This window comes from Molossus molossus, unplaced genomic scaffold, assembly GCF_014108415.1.
Source record: "Molossus molossus isolate mMolMol1 unplaced genomic scaffold, mMolMol1.p scaffold_m16_p_1, whole genome shotgun sequence".
Taxonomy (NCBI): Eukaryota; Metazoa; Chordata; class Mammalia; order Chiroptera; family Molossidae; genus Molossus; species Molossus molossus.
This window is the reverse complement of record NW_023425344.1, coordinates 226,450,864-226,467,781: the sequence shown is the minus strand read 5'-3', so window position 1 is coordinate 226,467,781 and position 16,918 is coordinate 226,450,864. Positions and strand designations below refer to the sequence as shown.

The 16,918-nt window shown below is 41.5% G+C and overlaps 2 protein-coding genes across 2 annotated transcripts in view; one reads left to right on the top strand and one right to left on the bottom strand.

Annotated features, from left to right (window-relative positions):
- HEATR4 (HEAT repeat containing 4) overlaps positions 1-16,268 on the top strand; it is a 52,923-nt gene extending 36,655 nt beyond the window's left edge. The window contains exon 16 of the mRNA XM_036242066.1: positions 16,086-16,268. Coding sequence (XP_036097959.1) covers positions 16,086-16,244 — 159 coding nt within the window. The 3' untranslated portion in view covers positions 16,245-16,268. The remainder of the gene's footprint in view (positions 1-16,085) is intronic.
- LOC118616467 (40S ribosomal protein S21-like) lies at positions 3,148-3,464 on the bottom strand. The gene has a single exon (XM_036242056.1). The coding sequence runs from the start codon at positions 3,427-3,429 to the stop codon at positions 3,178-3,180; it is 252 nt and encodes an 83-aa protein (XP_036097949.1). The 5' UTR covers positions 3,430-3,464; the 3' UTR covers positions 3,148-3,177.
- Positions 16,269-16,918: the final 650 nt, after the last annotated feature.

Genomic DNA, 16,918 nt, shown 5'->3' with positions numbered 1-16,918 from the left:
AAAAAATTAAAAAACAAAAACAAATTATCAGGTTGTTGCTTTCTCTCTGAAAGGAGAGTTAGGAATTTTTCTACTTGCATCCTTTTATTTTATTTTTACTTTTTTAAATTGATTTAGAGAGAGGTAGGGAGATGGAGAGAGAGAGAGAGAAATACTGATGAGAGAGAAACATCAGTCATCAATCATCTGCCTCCAGCATGCCCCTGCTGGGGATGGAGCCCCTAACTTGGACATGTTCCCTGGCTGGGAATCAAACCAGCGACCTCTTGGTGCATGGTATGATGCTCAATCAACTGAACCACACTGGCCAAGGCTCTACTTGTATTCTTGTTATCTGCCATACTCACCCACTCTGGGATTTTTCATTAGTTACAACTTCTCTCTCCAGAATCTTCAATCTCATCTGAATTTTTTTTTTTCATCCTCACCCGAGGATATTTTTGCATTTATCTTCAGATAGAGCAGGAGGGAGAGAGGGAGGAAGAGAGAGAGAGAGAGAGAAACATTGATGTGAGAGAGACATCAAGTGGTTGCCACCCACATGACCCCAACTAGGGCTGGGGACAAACTGCAGCCGAGGTACATGCCCTTAGTGGGAACCAAACCCAGGACTCTCCGGTCTGCAGACCAATGCTCTAACCGCTGAGCCAAACCGGCCAGGACTTATCTCTGAATCTTAAATCAACCTCTTAAATGTGGGTCTCTCAATTGTTAAGAACAAGGTAGTCACTGTCTCCATGTAATTGCTGTTGTTTTGTACATAGAAATTGCTTGTCTTCGTCTGAACCGGCCAGGACTTATCTCTGAATCTTAAATCAACCTCTTAAATGTGGGTCTCTCAATTGTTAAGAACAAGGTAGTCACTGTCTCCATGTAATTGCTGTTGTTTTGTACATAGAAATTGCTTGTCTTCGTCTGAATTATTTAAGATAAATTCCTAGAAATGGAATTTCTGAGTCAAAGGGCAAGAAAAATTTTGTGATTATTAGCAGGTTTTACCGAGCTCCCTTCAAACCTGTTTATAATGTTCTAATGCCGTTATAAGCAGATTAGAGTACCTGGCCTCTAGGGCCTTTTCTGTGGTTCTGTTTGATCTTTCAGTCCTCTTCTTCAGTCACATTCCTATCCAAATACTTGCCAAATCTTTTAGATTTTATCCTTACTATGTGTCACATCCACCCTTTTTTTTTATCTTCACCCAAGGACATTTTTGTATTTATCTTCAAGTAGAGCAGGAGGAAGAGAGAGAGAGAAACATTGATGTGAGAGAGACACATCGATTGGTTGCCACCCACACAGCCCCAACCGGGGCCGGGGATGAACCACAACCAAGGTACGTGCCCTTGGCTGGAATCGAACCTGGGACTCTTTGGTCCACAGGTGACACTCTTACCTCTGAGCCATACCAGCCAAGGGAGCTGTTGTCATTTTTTAATTTGATAATCTAAGGGAAGAGTTCAGTGCTCTTGACTAAACAGTCAGGAATTGCATGTTTTAAAATTTTTTGTGGCACATGGGTTGAAAATCACTGATCTAGTGGATAGAGGTCAGACAACCCCTCCCCCTAATAGATAATTGGTGAGGCTGAAAAACCCTGGTTTATTATGTCGACCTAAGAAGATCAGGCCTAAGGACAAGTTTTAGAAGAGTTTATTTGAGCCAGTTTCAGGTTGTGCCTGAAGCAAGATTTCAATGTATTGAGAAAATGCTCTGGAGAATGGCAGTTTTGCAGCTTATTTCATACATTAGAGTTAAAGGAGGAGACATAAGGAAGGTTACATGAAATCCACTGGTGGAAGAAAGCAAAGTGGGGAAATCTCTAGGATTGGATAAAAGCAAAATGGAGAAACATACTTTTACATTGATGGGTACAGGATAGTTAATAATTAACATTCACAGCACAAAGAGATGGTATGTGGGAACAAGATAACAATGAGGGGTTCTGTGGACCCCTGCTCTGATGACTGAAATTGTGCCTTCCAGGGGTAGGAAAAGAAAATTACTCTGGCCCTGGCTGATTGGCTCAGCAGTTAGAGTGTTGGCCTGTGGACTAGAGAGTCCCAGGTTCAGTTCCCGCTAAGGGCAAATACCTCGGTTGCAGTTTGTCCCTGGCCCCTGTTGGGGTCATGTGGGTGGCAACCACTCGATGTGTCTCTCTCACATCACTGTTTCTCTCTCTCTCTTCCTCCCTCTCTCCCTCCTGCTCTATCTGAAGATAAATGCAAAAATGTCCTCGGGTGAGGATAAAAAAAAAGAAAATTACTCTGAACTTTCAAAGGTATGTGGAGAGATAAAAATGGCGGCGGAGTGAATGGAGCTACACAGACCATCTCCCAGGACCAGACTGGATTTACAACGAAAATAAAGACAAATCGTCAGGAAGGAGCAACCGAAAGGCAGCCTGGAGGACCACATAACCAGGGACACTGACTAAATCCTGGTAGGCTTGCGAGGACGCGAGAGGCGGCCTGGGCTGGGACCAGCGGACTGGCTGGAAGCTGCTGCCGCCTCAGCTGCAACCGCGGCTAAATCCTACGAACTCGGCTGAGTGCTACACCCTCGGCTGGTGCCGCAGACTCAGCCGCCCTTAGCTGGGAGCAGCGCCCTCGGGTTAAAAGTCCCAGGTGGCTCCATGACACAGAGTCTGGACAGAGGCTAAATTGGCAGCAACCACTCACCTTGGGCTCCGGCAGAGGGAAGGCAGACTGGACTGGAACTGTGTGGGGACACTCGGGATTTGGAGGGTGCTCAGAGCTTTTGCTGAATGCAGCCACGCAGGACTGTGGTCATTTTACTCCTTCCCAGGGCGCTGGGAAGAGGTGGCGGCCCCTTCCTCGGAGATTCAACCCTACCTGGCGGCCATTGAAATGCTAATTGAGGCCCATTAACAACCAGCATCTGCCCCACCCTCGGGAAATCCTCTTACACTGAGCACCTGAGGGAGTTTTTCAGGCAACTCAGAAACCAAGGTTCTTCAGATGACCTCTACTAATAGCCTCCAGGCAAAAAAAAAGCTAGAGGAAAGTTAAGACTTGACAGTGGTGGTTAAAGTGGGTCCTCCCTGCCTCATCCAAACCCAGAAGAGGGAGCCACAAACAGCAGAACACCAACACCCAGAGGGAAAATTTGGCAGACTCCAAAGCCCACGACAAATTTCATATCTGTGATGCTCTCCGCTCAAAAGTTCTTTGAGACAATGCCATCAGCCTTGGCCAGTTGGAGAATGGAGTCATCTGACTCCCCCATCCTGCGAATAGCCCCGCAGATAGCATAGGTTTTAAACTGGCCGTTGAATCTGCCTGTCACCTTGTCAACCTCGGCCACCTTCATCTGCATGGATGCGTGGTCCTTGGCGCCGATGATGCGGTTGCTGGCGGAGCATTTCCGCGGCCCGTACAGGTCCATGAACTTGCCGGCGTCGTTCTGCATGGCTAGGCCGCGCCTGCTGCCACCACGAGGAGCGCATCCGCAAAACAAAGAAAGCAGTTAAGCAAGTTAACAGAACTAGAATTCAGAGCCATGATCTTGAGGAAGCTCAACAGCATGTGTAAGGACATGAGCACCATGAGTAAAGACATAGAAATGTTGAAAATCAACCAGTTAGAAATTAAAAACAACATATTAGAAATTAAAAACACATTGGAAACTCTAAAAAGCAGAGTAGAGGAAGCTGAGGACCGGATCAGTGAATTAGAAGACAGGGTAGAGCCCTGGCCAGTTTGGCTCAGCGGTTAGAGCGTCGGCCTGCGGTCCGGAGAGACCCGGGTTCGGTTCCCACTAAGGGCACGTACTTCGGTTGCAGTTTGTCCCCGGCCCTGGTTGGTCGTGCGGGTGGCAGCCACTTGATGTGTCCCTTCACATCGATGTTTCTCTCTCTCTCCCTTACTCTCTCTCCCTCCCACTCTATCTGTACAAAAAATGGAAAAATATCCTCGGGTGAGGATAAAAAAAAAAAAAAAAAGAAGAAGACAGGGTAGAAAAAAATCAACCGCACTGGCCGGTTTGGCTCAGCAGTTAAAGCGTCGGCCTGCAGTCCAGAGAGACTCGGGTTCGGTTCCCGCTAAGGGCATGTACCTCGGTTGCAGTTTGTCCCTGGCCCTGGTTGGTCGTGCGGGTGGCAGCCACTCGATGTGTCCCTTTCACATCGATGGTTCTCTCTCTCTCTCTCCCTCCTGCTCTATCTGAACAAAGAATGAAAAAGTGTCCTCGAGTGAGGATAAAAAAAAAAGAAAAAATCAATCAGAAAACCAAAAGGAAAAAACGATTAAAAAACAGGAAGACAGCTTAAGAGAACCGTGGGTCAACTGGAAACCTAATAATATTCACATCAGAGGAGTCCCCGAAGAAGAAGAAAATGAGCAAGGGTTAGAGAATATATTTGAAGAAATAGTGACAGAAAACTTTCCTAATTGGGTGAGGGAAGAAGGCATTTGAGTTCAAGAAGCACAGAGAGCCCCAAGTAAGAAGAACCCAAACAGGCCCACACCAAGACACATAGTAATCAAACTGCCAAAAAATTAAAGACAAAGAGAGAATCCTAAAAGCAGCAAGAGATAAGCAACAGGTTACATACAAAGGAAACTCCATAAGGCTCGCAGCTGACTTCTCACAAGAAACACTACAGGCCAGAAGGGAATGGCATGAAGTAATCAAGGTCATGAAAAAGAAGGATCTGAATCCAAGACTACTCTACCCAGCAAGGCTATCATTCAAAATGGAAGGTCAAATAAAGAGCTTCCCAGACAAAAAAAGGCTAAGGGAATACATTAGCACCAAACCAGCACTGCAAGAAATGTTGGACTGCAGGACTGCTGTAATTAGCAGGAGAAATGGGAATAAAAATAGAACCACACTAAACAAAAATGGCAATAAATAAGTACATATCAATAATCACCTTAAATGTAAATGGATTGAATGCTCCCATAAAAAGACACAGAGTAGCTGATTGGATAAGAAAGCATGACTCATCTATATATTATTTACAAGAGACCCACCTCACAACAAAAGACTCACATAGATTGAAAGTAAAGGGATGGAAAAAAAATCTTCTAAGCAAACGGAAAGGAAAAAAAAAGCTGGGGTAGCAATACTCCTATCTGATAAAATAGACTTCAAAATGAAGGCCATAACTAGAGACAAAGAAGGCCACTACATAATATTGAAAGGATCTATCCAACAGGAAGATATAACCTTGGTAAACATATATGCACCCAATATAGGAGCACCAAAATATATTAAAAATCTTCTGGAGGACTTCTAAGGAGAAATCAATAGCAATACAATCATAGCAGGGGACTTCAACACCCCTCTGACATCACTGGATAGATCCTCTAGACAAAAAATTAGCAAGGAAACAGAGACTCTAAATGAAGCACTAGACCAAATGGATTTAATAGATATCTACAGAAAATTACATCCCAAAATTACAGAATTCACATTCTTCTCAAGTGCACATGAGACATTCTCAAAGATAGACCACATGTTAGGGCACAAACTAAGTCTCTACAAGTTCAAGAAGACTGCAATCATATCAAGCATCTTCTCAGATCACAATGGCATGAAACTAGAAATCAATTGCAAGAAGAACATACAAAGTCATTTGAACACATGGAAGCTAAATAGCATGTTATTAAACAATGAATGGGCCCTGGCCGGTTTGGCTCAGCGGTAAGAGCGTCAGCCTGCGGTCCAGAGAGACCCGGGTTCGGTTCCCACTAAGGGCACATACCTCGGTTGCAGTTTGTCCCCAGCCCTGTTTGGGTCGTGTGGGTGGCAACCACTCGATGTGTCCCTTTCACATCGATGTTTCTCTCTCTCAATCTGTTCCCCTCTCTCCCTCCCACTCTACCTGACCGAAAAATGGAAAAATGTCCTCTGGTGAGGATAAAAAAAAACAAAACAATGCATGGGTCACCGAGGAGATCAAAGAAGAAATCAAAAACTTCATGGAAACCAATGAAAATGAAGACACAACAACACAAAATCTATGGGATGTAGCGAAAGCAGTTCTGAGAGGGAAGTTCATAGCTCTACAGGCCTACCTCAAAAAACAAGAAAAATCTCTAATAGACTATCTAACCTCACAACTTAAAGAACTAGAGAGCAAACAAAAAGAAAACCCCAGATCAAGTAGAAGGAAGGAAATAGTAAAGATCAGAGCAGAAATAAACAACATAGAGACCAAAAAACAATTCAAAGGTTCAATGAAACAAAGAGCTGGTTTTTCGAAAAGATAAACAAGATTGATGGACCCTTAGCTAGACTCACCAAGAAACAAAGAGAGAGAACTCAAATACACAAAATCAGAAATGAAAGAGAAGTAACAACTGACACCACAGAATACAAAAGATCGTTAACTACTATGAACAATTATATGGCAACAAATTCGACAATCTAAGTGAAATGGACAAATTTCTAGAAACACATAGTCTCCCAAAACTGGACCGGGAAGAGATAGAAAACTTGAACAGACCAATATCAACAGAAGAAATTGAAGATGTAATCAAGACTCTCCCAGCAAACAAAAGCCCAGGCCCGGATGGCTTCACAGGAGAGTTTTACCGAACATTCAAAGAAGAACTAACACCCATTCTCCTCAAACTATTTCAAAAAATTTAAGAAAAGGAAGACTTCCAAACTCGTTTTATGAAGCCAGCATAATTCTAATTCCAAAACCAGAAAAAGACACTACAAAGAAAGAAAACTACAATATCCCTGATGAACATAGATGCCAAAATCCTGAACAAAATACTAGCAAATTAGCTCCAGCAATACACCAAAAAATTATCCACCATGACCAAGTAGGATTCATCCCAGGGTTGCAAGGCTGGTACAATATTCGCAAATCAATAAACGTGATACACCACATAAATAAAATGAAGAATAAAAACCACATGATCATATCAATAGATGCCAAAAAAGCCTTCGACCAAATACAGCATCCATTTCTGATAAAAACGCTCAGCAATCTGGGAATAGAGGGATCATATCTAGACATAATAAAGGCCATATATGAAAGACCTACAGCCAACATCATACTCAATGGGCAAAAACTAAAAGCATTTCCCTTAAGAACAGGAACAAGGCAAGGATGCCCACTTTCGCCACTCTTATTTAAGATAGTACTGGAAGTCTTAGCCACAGCAATCAGACAGGAAGAAAAAATCAAAGGGATCCAAATTGGAAAGGAGGAAGTGAAACTGTCATTATTTGCAAATGACATGATACTATACGTAGAAAACCCCAAAAACTCCATCAAAAATTTACTAGACTTAATAAATGAATTTGGCAAAGTAGCAGGATACAAAATTAATGTCAAGAAATCGATGGCATTCTTATACACCAAGGATGAACTTACAGATAAGAGAAACTAAGAAAACAATCCCATTTACCATTGCGGCAAAAAAATTAAGATACCTAGGAATAAACTTAACCAAAGAAATAAAGGACCTATTTGCAGAAAACTACAGGTCATTGAAAAAAGAAATAGAGGAAGATATAAAAAAGTGGAAGCACATACCCTGTTCATGGATTGGGAGAATTAACATCATTAAAATGTCCATATTACCCAAAGCACTCTATAGATTCAATGCAATCCCCATCAAAATACCAACGGCATACTTCACAGAATTAGAACAAGTACTTCAAAAGTTCATATGGAACCAAAAAAGACCTCGCATAGCCACAGCAATCTTGAAAAGGAAGAACAAAGTTGGAGGGATCACATTACCAGATTTCAGGTAATACTACAAAGCCGCCATCATCAAAACAGCCTGGTACTGGCACAAGAACAGGCATATAGACCAGTGGAATAGAACAGAAAACCCAGAAATGGACCCAAGGCAATATGCTTAATTAATATTTGACAAAGGTGGCAAGAGCATACAGTGGAGTAAGGGCAGCCTCTTTAATAAATGGTGCTGGGAAAATTGGACAGCTACATGCAGAAAAATGAAACTAGATCATCAACTTACACCCTACACAAGAATAAACTCAAAATGGATAAAAGACTTAAATGTGACTCATAAATCCATAAAAATCCTAGAAGAAACCGTAGGCAACAAAAATTTCAGCCATCATACACAGCAGAATTTTCAATGATACATCACCTAAGGCAATAGAAACAAAGGAGAAAATGAACACATGGGACTACATCAAACTCAAAAGCTTCTGCACAGCGAAAGATACAATCATCAAAACGAAAAGGCTACCCCCTGTATGGGAGAGCATAATTGTCAATGATACATCAGATAAGGGGTTAATTTCCAATATATATATAGAGTGCTCATACAACTCCACAAAAGGAAGACAAAGAACCCAATTAAAAAATGAGCATAGCCCTGGCCGGTTTGGCTCAGCAGTTAGAGCGTCGGCCTGCTGTCCGGAGAGACCCGGGTTCGGTTCCCGCTAAGGGCACGTACCTCGGTTGCAGTTTGTCCCTGGCCCTGGTTGGGTCATGCGGGTGGCAGCCACTTGATGTGTCCCTTTCACATTGATGTTTCTCTCTCTCTCTTCCTCTCTCCCCCTCCCACTCTATCTGAACAAAAAGTGAAAAAATATCCTCGGGTGAGGATTAAAAAAAAAAAAAAATGGGCAGAGGAACTAAACAGACACCTCTCCAAACAGGACATACAAATGGGTAAGAGACATAGGAAGAAATGCTCATCATCACTAATCATCAGAGAGATGCAAATTAAAACAACAATGAGGTATCACCTCACACCTGTCAGAATGGCTGCCATCAACAAATCAGCAAACAACAAGTGTTGGTGAGGGTGTGGAGAAAAGGGGACTCTACTACACTGCTGGTGGGAATGCAGACTGGTGCAGCGACTATGGAAAACAATATGGTGTTACCTCAAAAAATTAAAAACTGAACTTCCATTTGACCCAGTGATCCCACTTCTAGGAATATATCCTAAGAAACCTGAAACACCAATCAGAAAGAATATATGTACCCCCATGTTTGTAGCAACACTATTTACAATAGCTAAGATCTGGAAACAGCCCAAGTGTCCATCAGTAGACAAATGGATAAAAAAGCTGTGGTACATGTACACAATGGAGTACTATGCAGCTGTAAGAAAGAAAGATCTCTTGTCCTTTGAGACTACATGGAGGGATCTGGAGAGTATCATCCTGATTGAGGCAAGCCAAACAGAGAAGTACAAGTATCATATGATCTCACTTATTTGTGGAATATAATGAACATAACAGTCTGAGGAATGGGGTAGTCCCAGAGATGTGGAGGTGGGGTACAGACTGACAATCCCCAGAAGAGGGGATGGTGGGGGAGAGATAAACCACAGAACTTATATGCATGTATGCATGAACAGTGGACATGGACAACAAACTGGGGACAGGGCGGGGAAGGAGGGGGGGAAATCAGTGGGGGAAAAAGGAGAAACATCTGTAACTAAAATTTATTAATAATAATAAAAAAAGGTATGTTATCCTAGATGCATAAGAAAAATGGACAGATCTCACTTAAGGTGAAGATTGACTTTTGCTAAGGAAGCTACAGGCCTGGGGCATGATATGCCCTGTTAGGAATTTATGATCAAATCATCCTGTGTGATTACTTTTGTTCGCTGAGCTTGTCAGGCTTGCTTTGTGCACCAACCCCACTCATCCCCCACTAGTCAAGTTTATTACCTAGCCCCTTTTCATTCACAGTTACAAGTAGCCTCCCAACTAGTCTCTAACTTTAATCTCTCCCTAGTCAATTTATAACATAGGTGGCTACAAAATTAATTTTCTCAAGTTGTGGCACTAAATGTGCCATCAGCCTACTCAAAACCCATCTATGTTTCCCACTGACCAATCCAAGCCCTTCAGCTAGGGACTAAAGTCACATCATATTATAGCCTTATCAGCTACCACTCTGCTAAACATTACTTCTACAAGTTAGACTATTTGCTGTTCCTTGCTTATGTTCTCCTCCATACATTTACTCATGCTGTTCCCCCAAATGCTTTCTCCCAATCAGCTTTTGTCAAAACCCTTATTAATGTCCATTTCACATCTCATCTTCTTCCCAAAGTCTCTCCCATCTCTCTAATCACGAGAGAACTAGAACTTTGACCCTTTCACATGAGTTTAGCACACTGTGCCTGTTTTGGTGTATTATGTATTTGTCATATTCTTTCCTAAACTTCCTAGACTGTAAAACCCTTCAAGGAAAGGATTTCCTTATTCCTTTTGTTCTTACTTTCAGCACACTGCTTTTCACATTGGAAGGTGCACAGGAAATGTTTATTGGGAAGCAAACCAATCAGAATTGAGTCCTTCCCACACGTTATATATGGCATTAGCTCAGTCCAGTACTCTCTCAGGTCTCAGGAATCCCATCTGTAAAATAAGAATAAAAATTGAACCTACTTCTTTATAGGGTTGTTGTACGGATAAAGTAATGCATGTAAGGTACTTAGCGCAGAGTCTGGTACAAAGCTAACCACTTAAAAATGGTAGCTATAAGCCCTGGCCTGTTTGGCTCAGTGGTTAGAGTATTAGCCCACAGGCCAATGAGTCTCAGGTTCGATTCCGGTCAAGGGCATGTACCTTGGTTGCGGTTCATCCCCAGCCCTGGTTGGGTCATGCAGGAGGCAACCAGTCGATGTGTCTCTATCATGTTGATGTTTTTCTCTCTCTCCCTCCCTTCCTCCTTTTGACTCTGTCAGAAGATAAATGGGAAAATATCCTTGGATGAGGATTAAAAAAAATTGTAGCTATAGTAATAATTTATTATTATGGCACAAAGCCCTGTATGACCTATGTGATGACTGGGTGTCACTGGCCTACTTCAGAGGAACTAGGAGTGGGGGAGCCAGAGAAGTTCTGGAATTGGGCAGGATGACAGAGTGGGATAGGAAGCTTAGATTATTTTTTCATATGGCCCTCATTAGTTGAGTCTGTGGGGACAATATCAGATAAAGCCAAAGTTACCTGGCCAAGAGCCAGAGTAGGGGCTGAAACTAACTGATGATCTCCTTCCAAGTCTGTGTCCTAGTCTAGGGCTGCAGTGTCTGAAGGAAGGGACAGCCCCTTATTAATTGATACATAGGCTGTGTGTGTGCTGGTGAGGCCCTGATTCAGATCCCCGGGGGAAATGCTGAAGAAGGCAGGTCAAGTTTGTCAACTGGAGCTATAATTGCCTTTTCAAAGATTTGGTTTTCAATATACAATGGACATGTTCTGACGTGAACTAGGGGGATGAACTGTGCTTGTTTGCTCACAAAGCAGAGGGACAGTCTGCTCAGCTAGAGGAAGGCTGCACATTTGTCTTTTCCACATCCTGTACAAATATCTCTCACTTCCAGTCTTTCCTGTGACCTCAACCTTTTTTCCCCCCCAACATTTTGTGCTTTTCTAGAAGAATATTGTTGCTGGTTGTCTCCTACTTTCCCTTGTGACCTTATGGAGCCCGACTTATCTTTAATTTCATCACTTTTCCTGTGACTCTACTTAGTTTTCACTACAAAAGCATCTATTAATAACCATTTTCAAAAAAAAAAAAGTAAAAAGCCCTGGCCAGTTTGGCTCAGTGGTTAGAGCATCGGCCTGCGGTCTGGAGAGACCCGGGTTCAGTTCCCGCTAAGGGCACGTACTTAGGTTGCAGTTTGTCCTGGCCCTGGTTGGTCGTGCGGGTGGCAGCCACTCGATGTGTCCCTTCACGTCGATGTTTCTCTCTCTCTCTCCCTTCCTCTCTCTCCCTCCCACTCTTTCTGTACAAAAAAAATGGAAAAATATCCTCGGGTGAGGATAAAAAATAAATAAATAAATAACCATTTTCAGAAATATAACTTAATGATATGGAATAATGATCTTAATATATTTTAAGTGGAAAAAACAAAATAAGTAATACAGTAGGGTCCCACTTGGGGGATATGTATTTTGCATGTCGATGTCTGTGTATATCTATCCATTCATACACAGATTCATTCACACTACTGAAAAAAAGTTTGGGCGTCTTTACACTGCAGTATTTAACAGTGGTTAACTTTGGATAGTGGGATTCCAGGTGATTTTTATTTTCTTCTTCTTTGTTTATTTTTATGTTCTGGACTTTTTACATTGAACATATATCACCTGTGCCATTAAAAATATGGTGTTTTTTTTTTGCCCGACTGGTGTGGCTTAGTGGATTGAGTGCTGTCCCATGAACTGAGAGGTCCCTGTTCGATTCCTGGTCAGGGCACATGCCCAGGTTGCAGGCTTGATCTCCAGTAGGGGGTGTGCAGGAGGCAGCCAATGGGTGTTTTTCACACCAATGTTTCTATCTTTCAATCCCTTCTCTCTCCAAAATGTGAATAAAAACATTAAAAAAAAAAAAGGTGTTTATTAAACTATAAACTTCATTTTCCCCTGATCTCTAATGATTGCTTGCCTAGCTCTTTTTTAATTTTAATCAATATAATTCCCCTTTAAAAAAAAACAAAGGAACTTGATGGTAAGATTATCACTAATCTTTTTTCTTTTTCTTTATTGATTTGACAGAGAGGAAGGGAGAGGGAGATAGAGATAGAAACATTGAGGAGAGAGAACATCCATTAGCTGCCTCCTGCATGCCCCCCACTGGGGATTTGGCCCACAATCTGGGCATGTGCCCTGACCTGGAATCTTGGTACATGGGTCAGTGCTCAACCACTGAGCCACACTGGCTGGTGTCTAATCTTTTTTTATTTTTTTTGGCTCTGGTGTCAGAATTTAAAGATTTAAATCCTAACTCTAGCAGTTACTAACTATATAACTGAGTAAGTTCCTAAATTTCTCCATGTCTCAGTTTTCTTGCCTGAAAAATGAAGAAGCTAAAAGTATCTGATCAAAAGAGTTATTATGCAAATAAGTTCATTTTCCACGCATGTAAAGTGCTTAGGATATTACCTGGCAAATAATATCCTCGGGCATCTAATCTTTTTATCATGTCTATACTTTTGCATTTTCCAGAATGTAATATAATTAAAATCATACATTATGTGTAGCCTCTTTAGGCTGGCTCTACCAGTTAGCAATCAATATACATTTAAGGAGATTCATTCATGTCTTTTTGTGGCTTGATAGCTCATTTCTTATCTTTCGCAGTTTGTTTTTCCATTCACATATTGAAGGACATTGGGTTGCTTCTGGTTCTGGTGATCATGAGTAAAGCTGCTACAAACATCCATGTGCAAGTCAGACTTACTTTTTATCATGACTTGATTTTTCTTTCTTTCTTTTTTTTTTTTTGTGGTATGTGCCCCTAGCGGGAACCGAACCCGGGACTCTCTGGTCCGCAGGCCGACGCTCATCCGCTGAGCCAAACTGGCCAGGGCTTGACTTGATTTTTCATTTCAAGTATAATATTCAAAGAGTATAATAAAAACAATTGATAGAGGAATAGATCCTAAAAGTAAAAATTAAATTGAAATGGTCCATTATAATTGATTTATCCATTTTATAAAGCAATAAAAAATAAGATAATAAATAGTAGGTTGGTTCTTATTACTATTAATAATGTAATATATATAATAGCTGCAATTATGTTGTTTGTGAAATAAGAAATATTAGCCTTTGACTGAAACCACCATCTTCCAGTAATTTGCCAAAATGACTAATACAAAGGGAAAGAAGAGAGACATCTGCTATACGTTCTCCATGCCTTGTAGAAAACCTGGAGTTGTTCCTCTGCCTACATGCATATGAATCTACAAGAAAGGTGATGTTGTAGACATCAAAGGAATGGGCCCTGTTCAAAAAGGAATGCCCCACAAACATTACCATGGCAAAACTAGAGGAGTCTACAATGTCACTCAGCCTTCGGTGGGCATTGTTGTGAACAAACAAGGGCAAGCTTCTTGCCAAATGAATTAATGTACATATTGAGCATATAAAGCACTCTAAGAGTCCAGCCATGCACCAAGAGGTCACCGGTTCAATTCCGGGTCAGGGCACATGCCCAGGTTATGGGCCTAATCCCAAGTGGAGGGCATGCAGGAGGTGGCCAATCGATGTTCTCTCATCGATGTTTCTCTCTCTCCTCTCCTTTCCCCTCTCTCTAAAAAATCAATAAATAAAATAAATAAATACATAAAGCACTCTAAGAGCTGAGATAGCTTCCTGAAATGTATGAAGGAAAATGATCAGAAAAAGAAGGAAGCCAAAGAGAAAGGTACCTGGATTCAACTGAAGTGCCAGCCTGCTCCACCCAGAAAAACACACTCTGTGAGAACCAATGGAAAGGAACCTGGGCTGTTCGAACCCATTCCCTGTGAATTCATGGCATGATACATGTGGGGAAAAAAAGACTTCTGTACTGTTTAAAAATATATTATTAGAGGAATGGTATTCTTTCTGCAAATGTGTGAGTGGGCATATATCAAAATCTAGTATTAGGCTTTTGAAATTAATTAAAGAATAATCAAGCATAAAATTAGAAATAATCCCATTAAAATAATTAGATGTTCCTATTTATCTAACAAAAAAGGAAGATACATCTACACAAAGACAAGCTCACTGTTTGTAGTACCACTATAGCTTTGCTTCCTACAAGTACACAATCTGATATGTTCTATTTTACTTGATTCCTATCAAAAAAGAAAGATGTATGATGCATTTATAATGCTGCATTATCAGGAGACAACTTTTTTTGACTAGGCATTAAATGGAAACTAAATCCTTCTTTTATAATTTTATACATGTGATGATTAGAAGAATTTTCCATAAACTAGCTTTTGGCCTTGTACATTTCACATCTTGTTTTTCCTCCATTACCAACATTCTTCAATGTTGGGCACCATAGGACATATTCTTATCAACCTATGGTCCTGCACCTTCATGTCACATCACCAGTTTAGTGGGCACTGTGGGCAACAGTAGATTTCCTGTGAGGCAATCTGTGTCAGGATGGCTAGCAATTATCTAACCAGTGACACACTAGTACGGGCCTGACCTGCCCTGGGGCCTCCGCTTTGGAGGACTCAGCTCTGACCTCTGGCCACATGCCTCTCCATAGAGTAAGGAATCTATGGGGCCAAAATTGGCACATCCTACTAGAGCCCACATACTGCTTTATAGATTATACACACTGGGTAGCCAAGACTCTGGGATTCCCTGCCCATTTTTAGGGCTTGTGTGGACTCATGTCTTCCTAAGAGTGGCCTGCATTGCAAACATGCGCACGCTTAGACTCAATGGGTAGCCCATAGCAGTTGGTTAGAGCAGTATATGAACAGAACTTGGACATGCAGTCCGAAGTTTCCACGTGTGTATGTGTGAGGCCCTCAGAGTGTGAAATGGAACTGGGAACAGACAGAGACAGGTGTACTGCAGGTTAGCTTTCCTGCACTGCTAAGTTTTAGTAAGAAACGTCAAAGAATCTAAAAATTTCAAATGCAGGTCTGGGTCTCCTTGTCAAGGTAGGTGGATAGAATGTATTTTACTCAACAGTTTGTTAGATTGTTTGTTAGGTTGACTCATAACATTTAAATAGCTAAACATATAGTAAATAGGCTTCTATTTATACCTTTCTCCTAAGCTGAGAATTCTTTTGGGGGTGAGGATATTCTCTTATTATTTCAAGGAGTAATATAGAAACCTATTTTGATATCAGAACTCTTTAAATTCCTGGGGATGATTTAATCTAGCTCTAACCAAGTACAAGCTCAACCCTGGCCATCACTACATTGAATTATGGGTTTGAAATACAGCAGTGCTGGGTCCCCAGGGGCTATCCACCCTCAGTGAATCCACTTCCTCAACACATATCAGGAATAAAACTTTTTAGTCATAACTACATAACTTTTGAGTTGCTGCTTCATCTGCATAATAATAAAGACATAGAAAACAGAGGCAAACCTCAAAGATCACCATGCAAATAGATGCTCAAGCCTTCTTGGGTGGGCAAATCAGGTGTGTTTTCCCCATAAGGCTCCTGACTGGAGTCAAAAGAGTCAGGTCTTAAACACATAGATTCTATTTTCTTATTTATTATAGTAGTTTATAGAGCTATTCTGATAAACCATGGCTAAAGAGGCTTTCTCTTTGGGTCTACTGTTCAATTGAGACTACATGTTTTGCATATGCACTCATATGTTAATATTACTCTGCAGCCTATGAGGCCTCACACACCAAATCCCTGGTCACGGAGTCCAGTCCTCGGCCTAAATGCAAGAAGCAGAGGTCACTCATCACTTGTCAATGATCTACGCACCACTCGGGAAAAAAGGATTGCAATGGGACCATTTGGATCTGACAACCCAGATTTCTAGCTGGGTAAATACTCAAAGACAAGGTTTTTCGGGGTCATATCCTCTTCCTTTGGAAGGAAAGATGGTTATTTTTAGGATGAGACTTTCTCTTGTTCTAAGACACAGGTAGCAGTGAACCCAGTCATATTTTCTTTCATTGATGTTGTATTACCTGTCATGCTTATAAAGAAATACCTATTTAACAGTAGACTTGTTTTTTTTCACTTTTTAAAAAATCCTCACCCAAGGACACTCCTCCATTGATCTTCAGATAGAGTGGGAAGGAGGGGGAGAGAGAGAGGGAGAGAGAGAGAGAAAGAGAGAGAGAGAGAGAGAGAGAGAAAGAGAGAAACATTTATGTGAGAGAGACACATTGATTGGCCACCTCCTCCACAACCCCAACCATGGCCAGGGATCGTATCGCAACTGAGGCACATTCCCCTGACAGGAATCGAACCCGTGACTCTTTAGTCTGTGGGCTGTTGCTCCAACTGATGAACCAATCAGCCAGGGCAGTAGACTTGGTTTTTTAATGAGCACTATTTACACAGAGGGTTAAAGATATCACAGTAGGCAATAGAGCATATTTTTCCATACCCCAGAAAAGTCACACTGAATATAGGTCAGAGCTGTAAGTTTTACTAGAGAAGAAATACTGAAAGACCCCACCTTTTTTGTGTGTGTGTGTTACATGC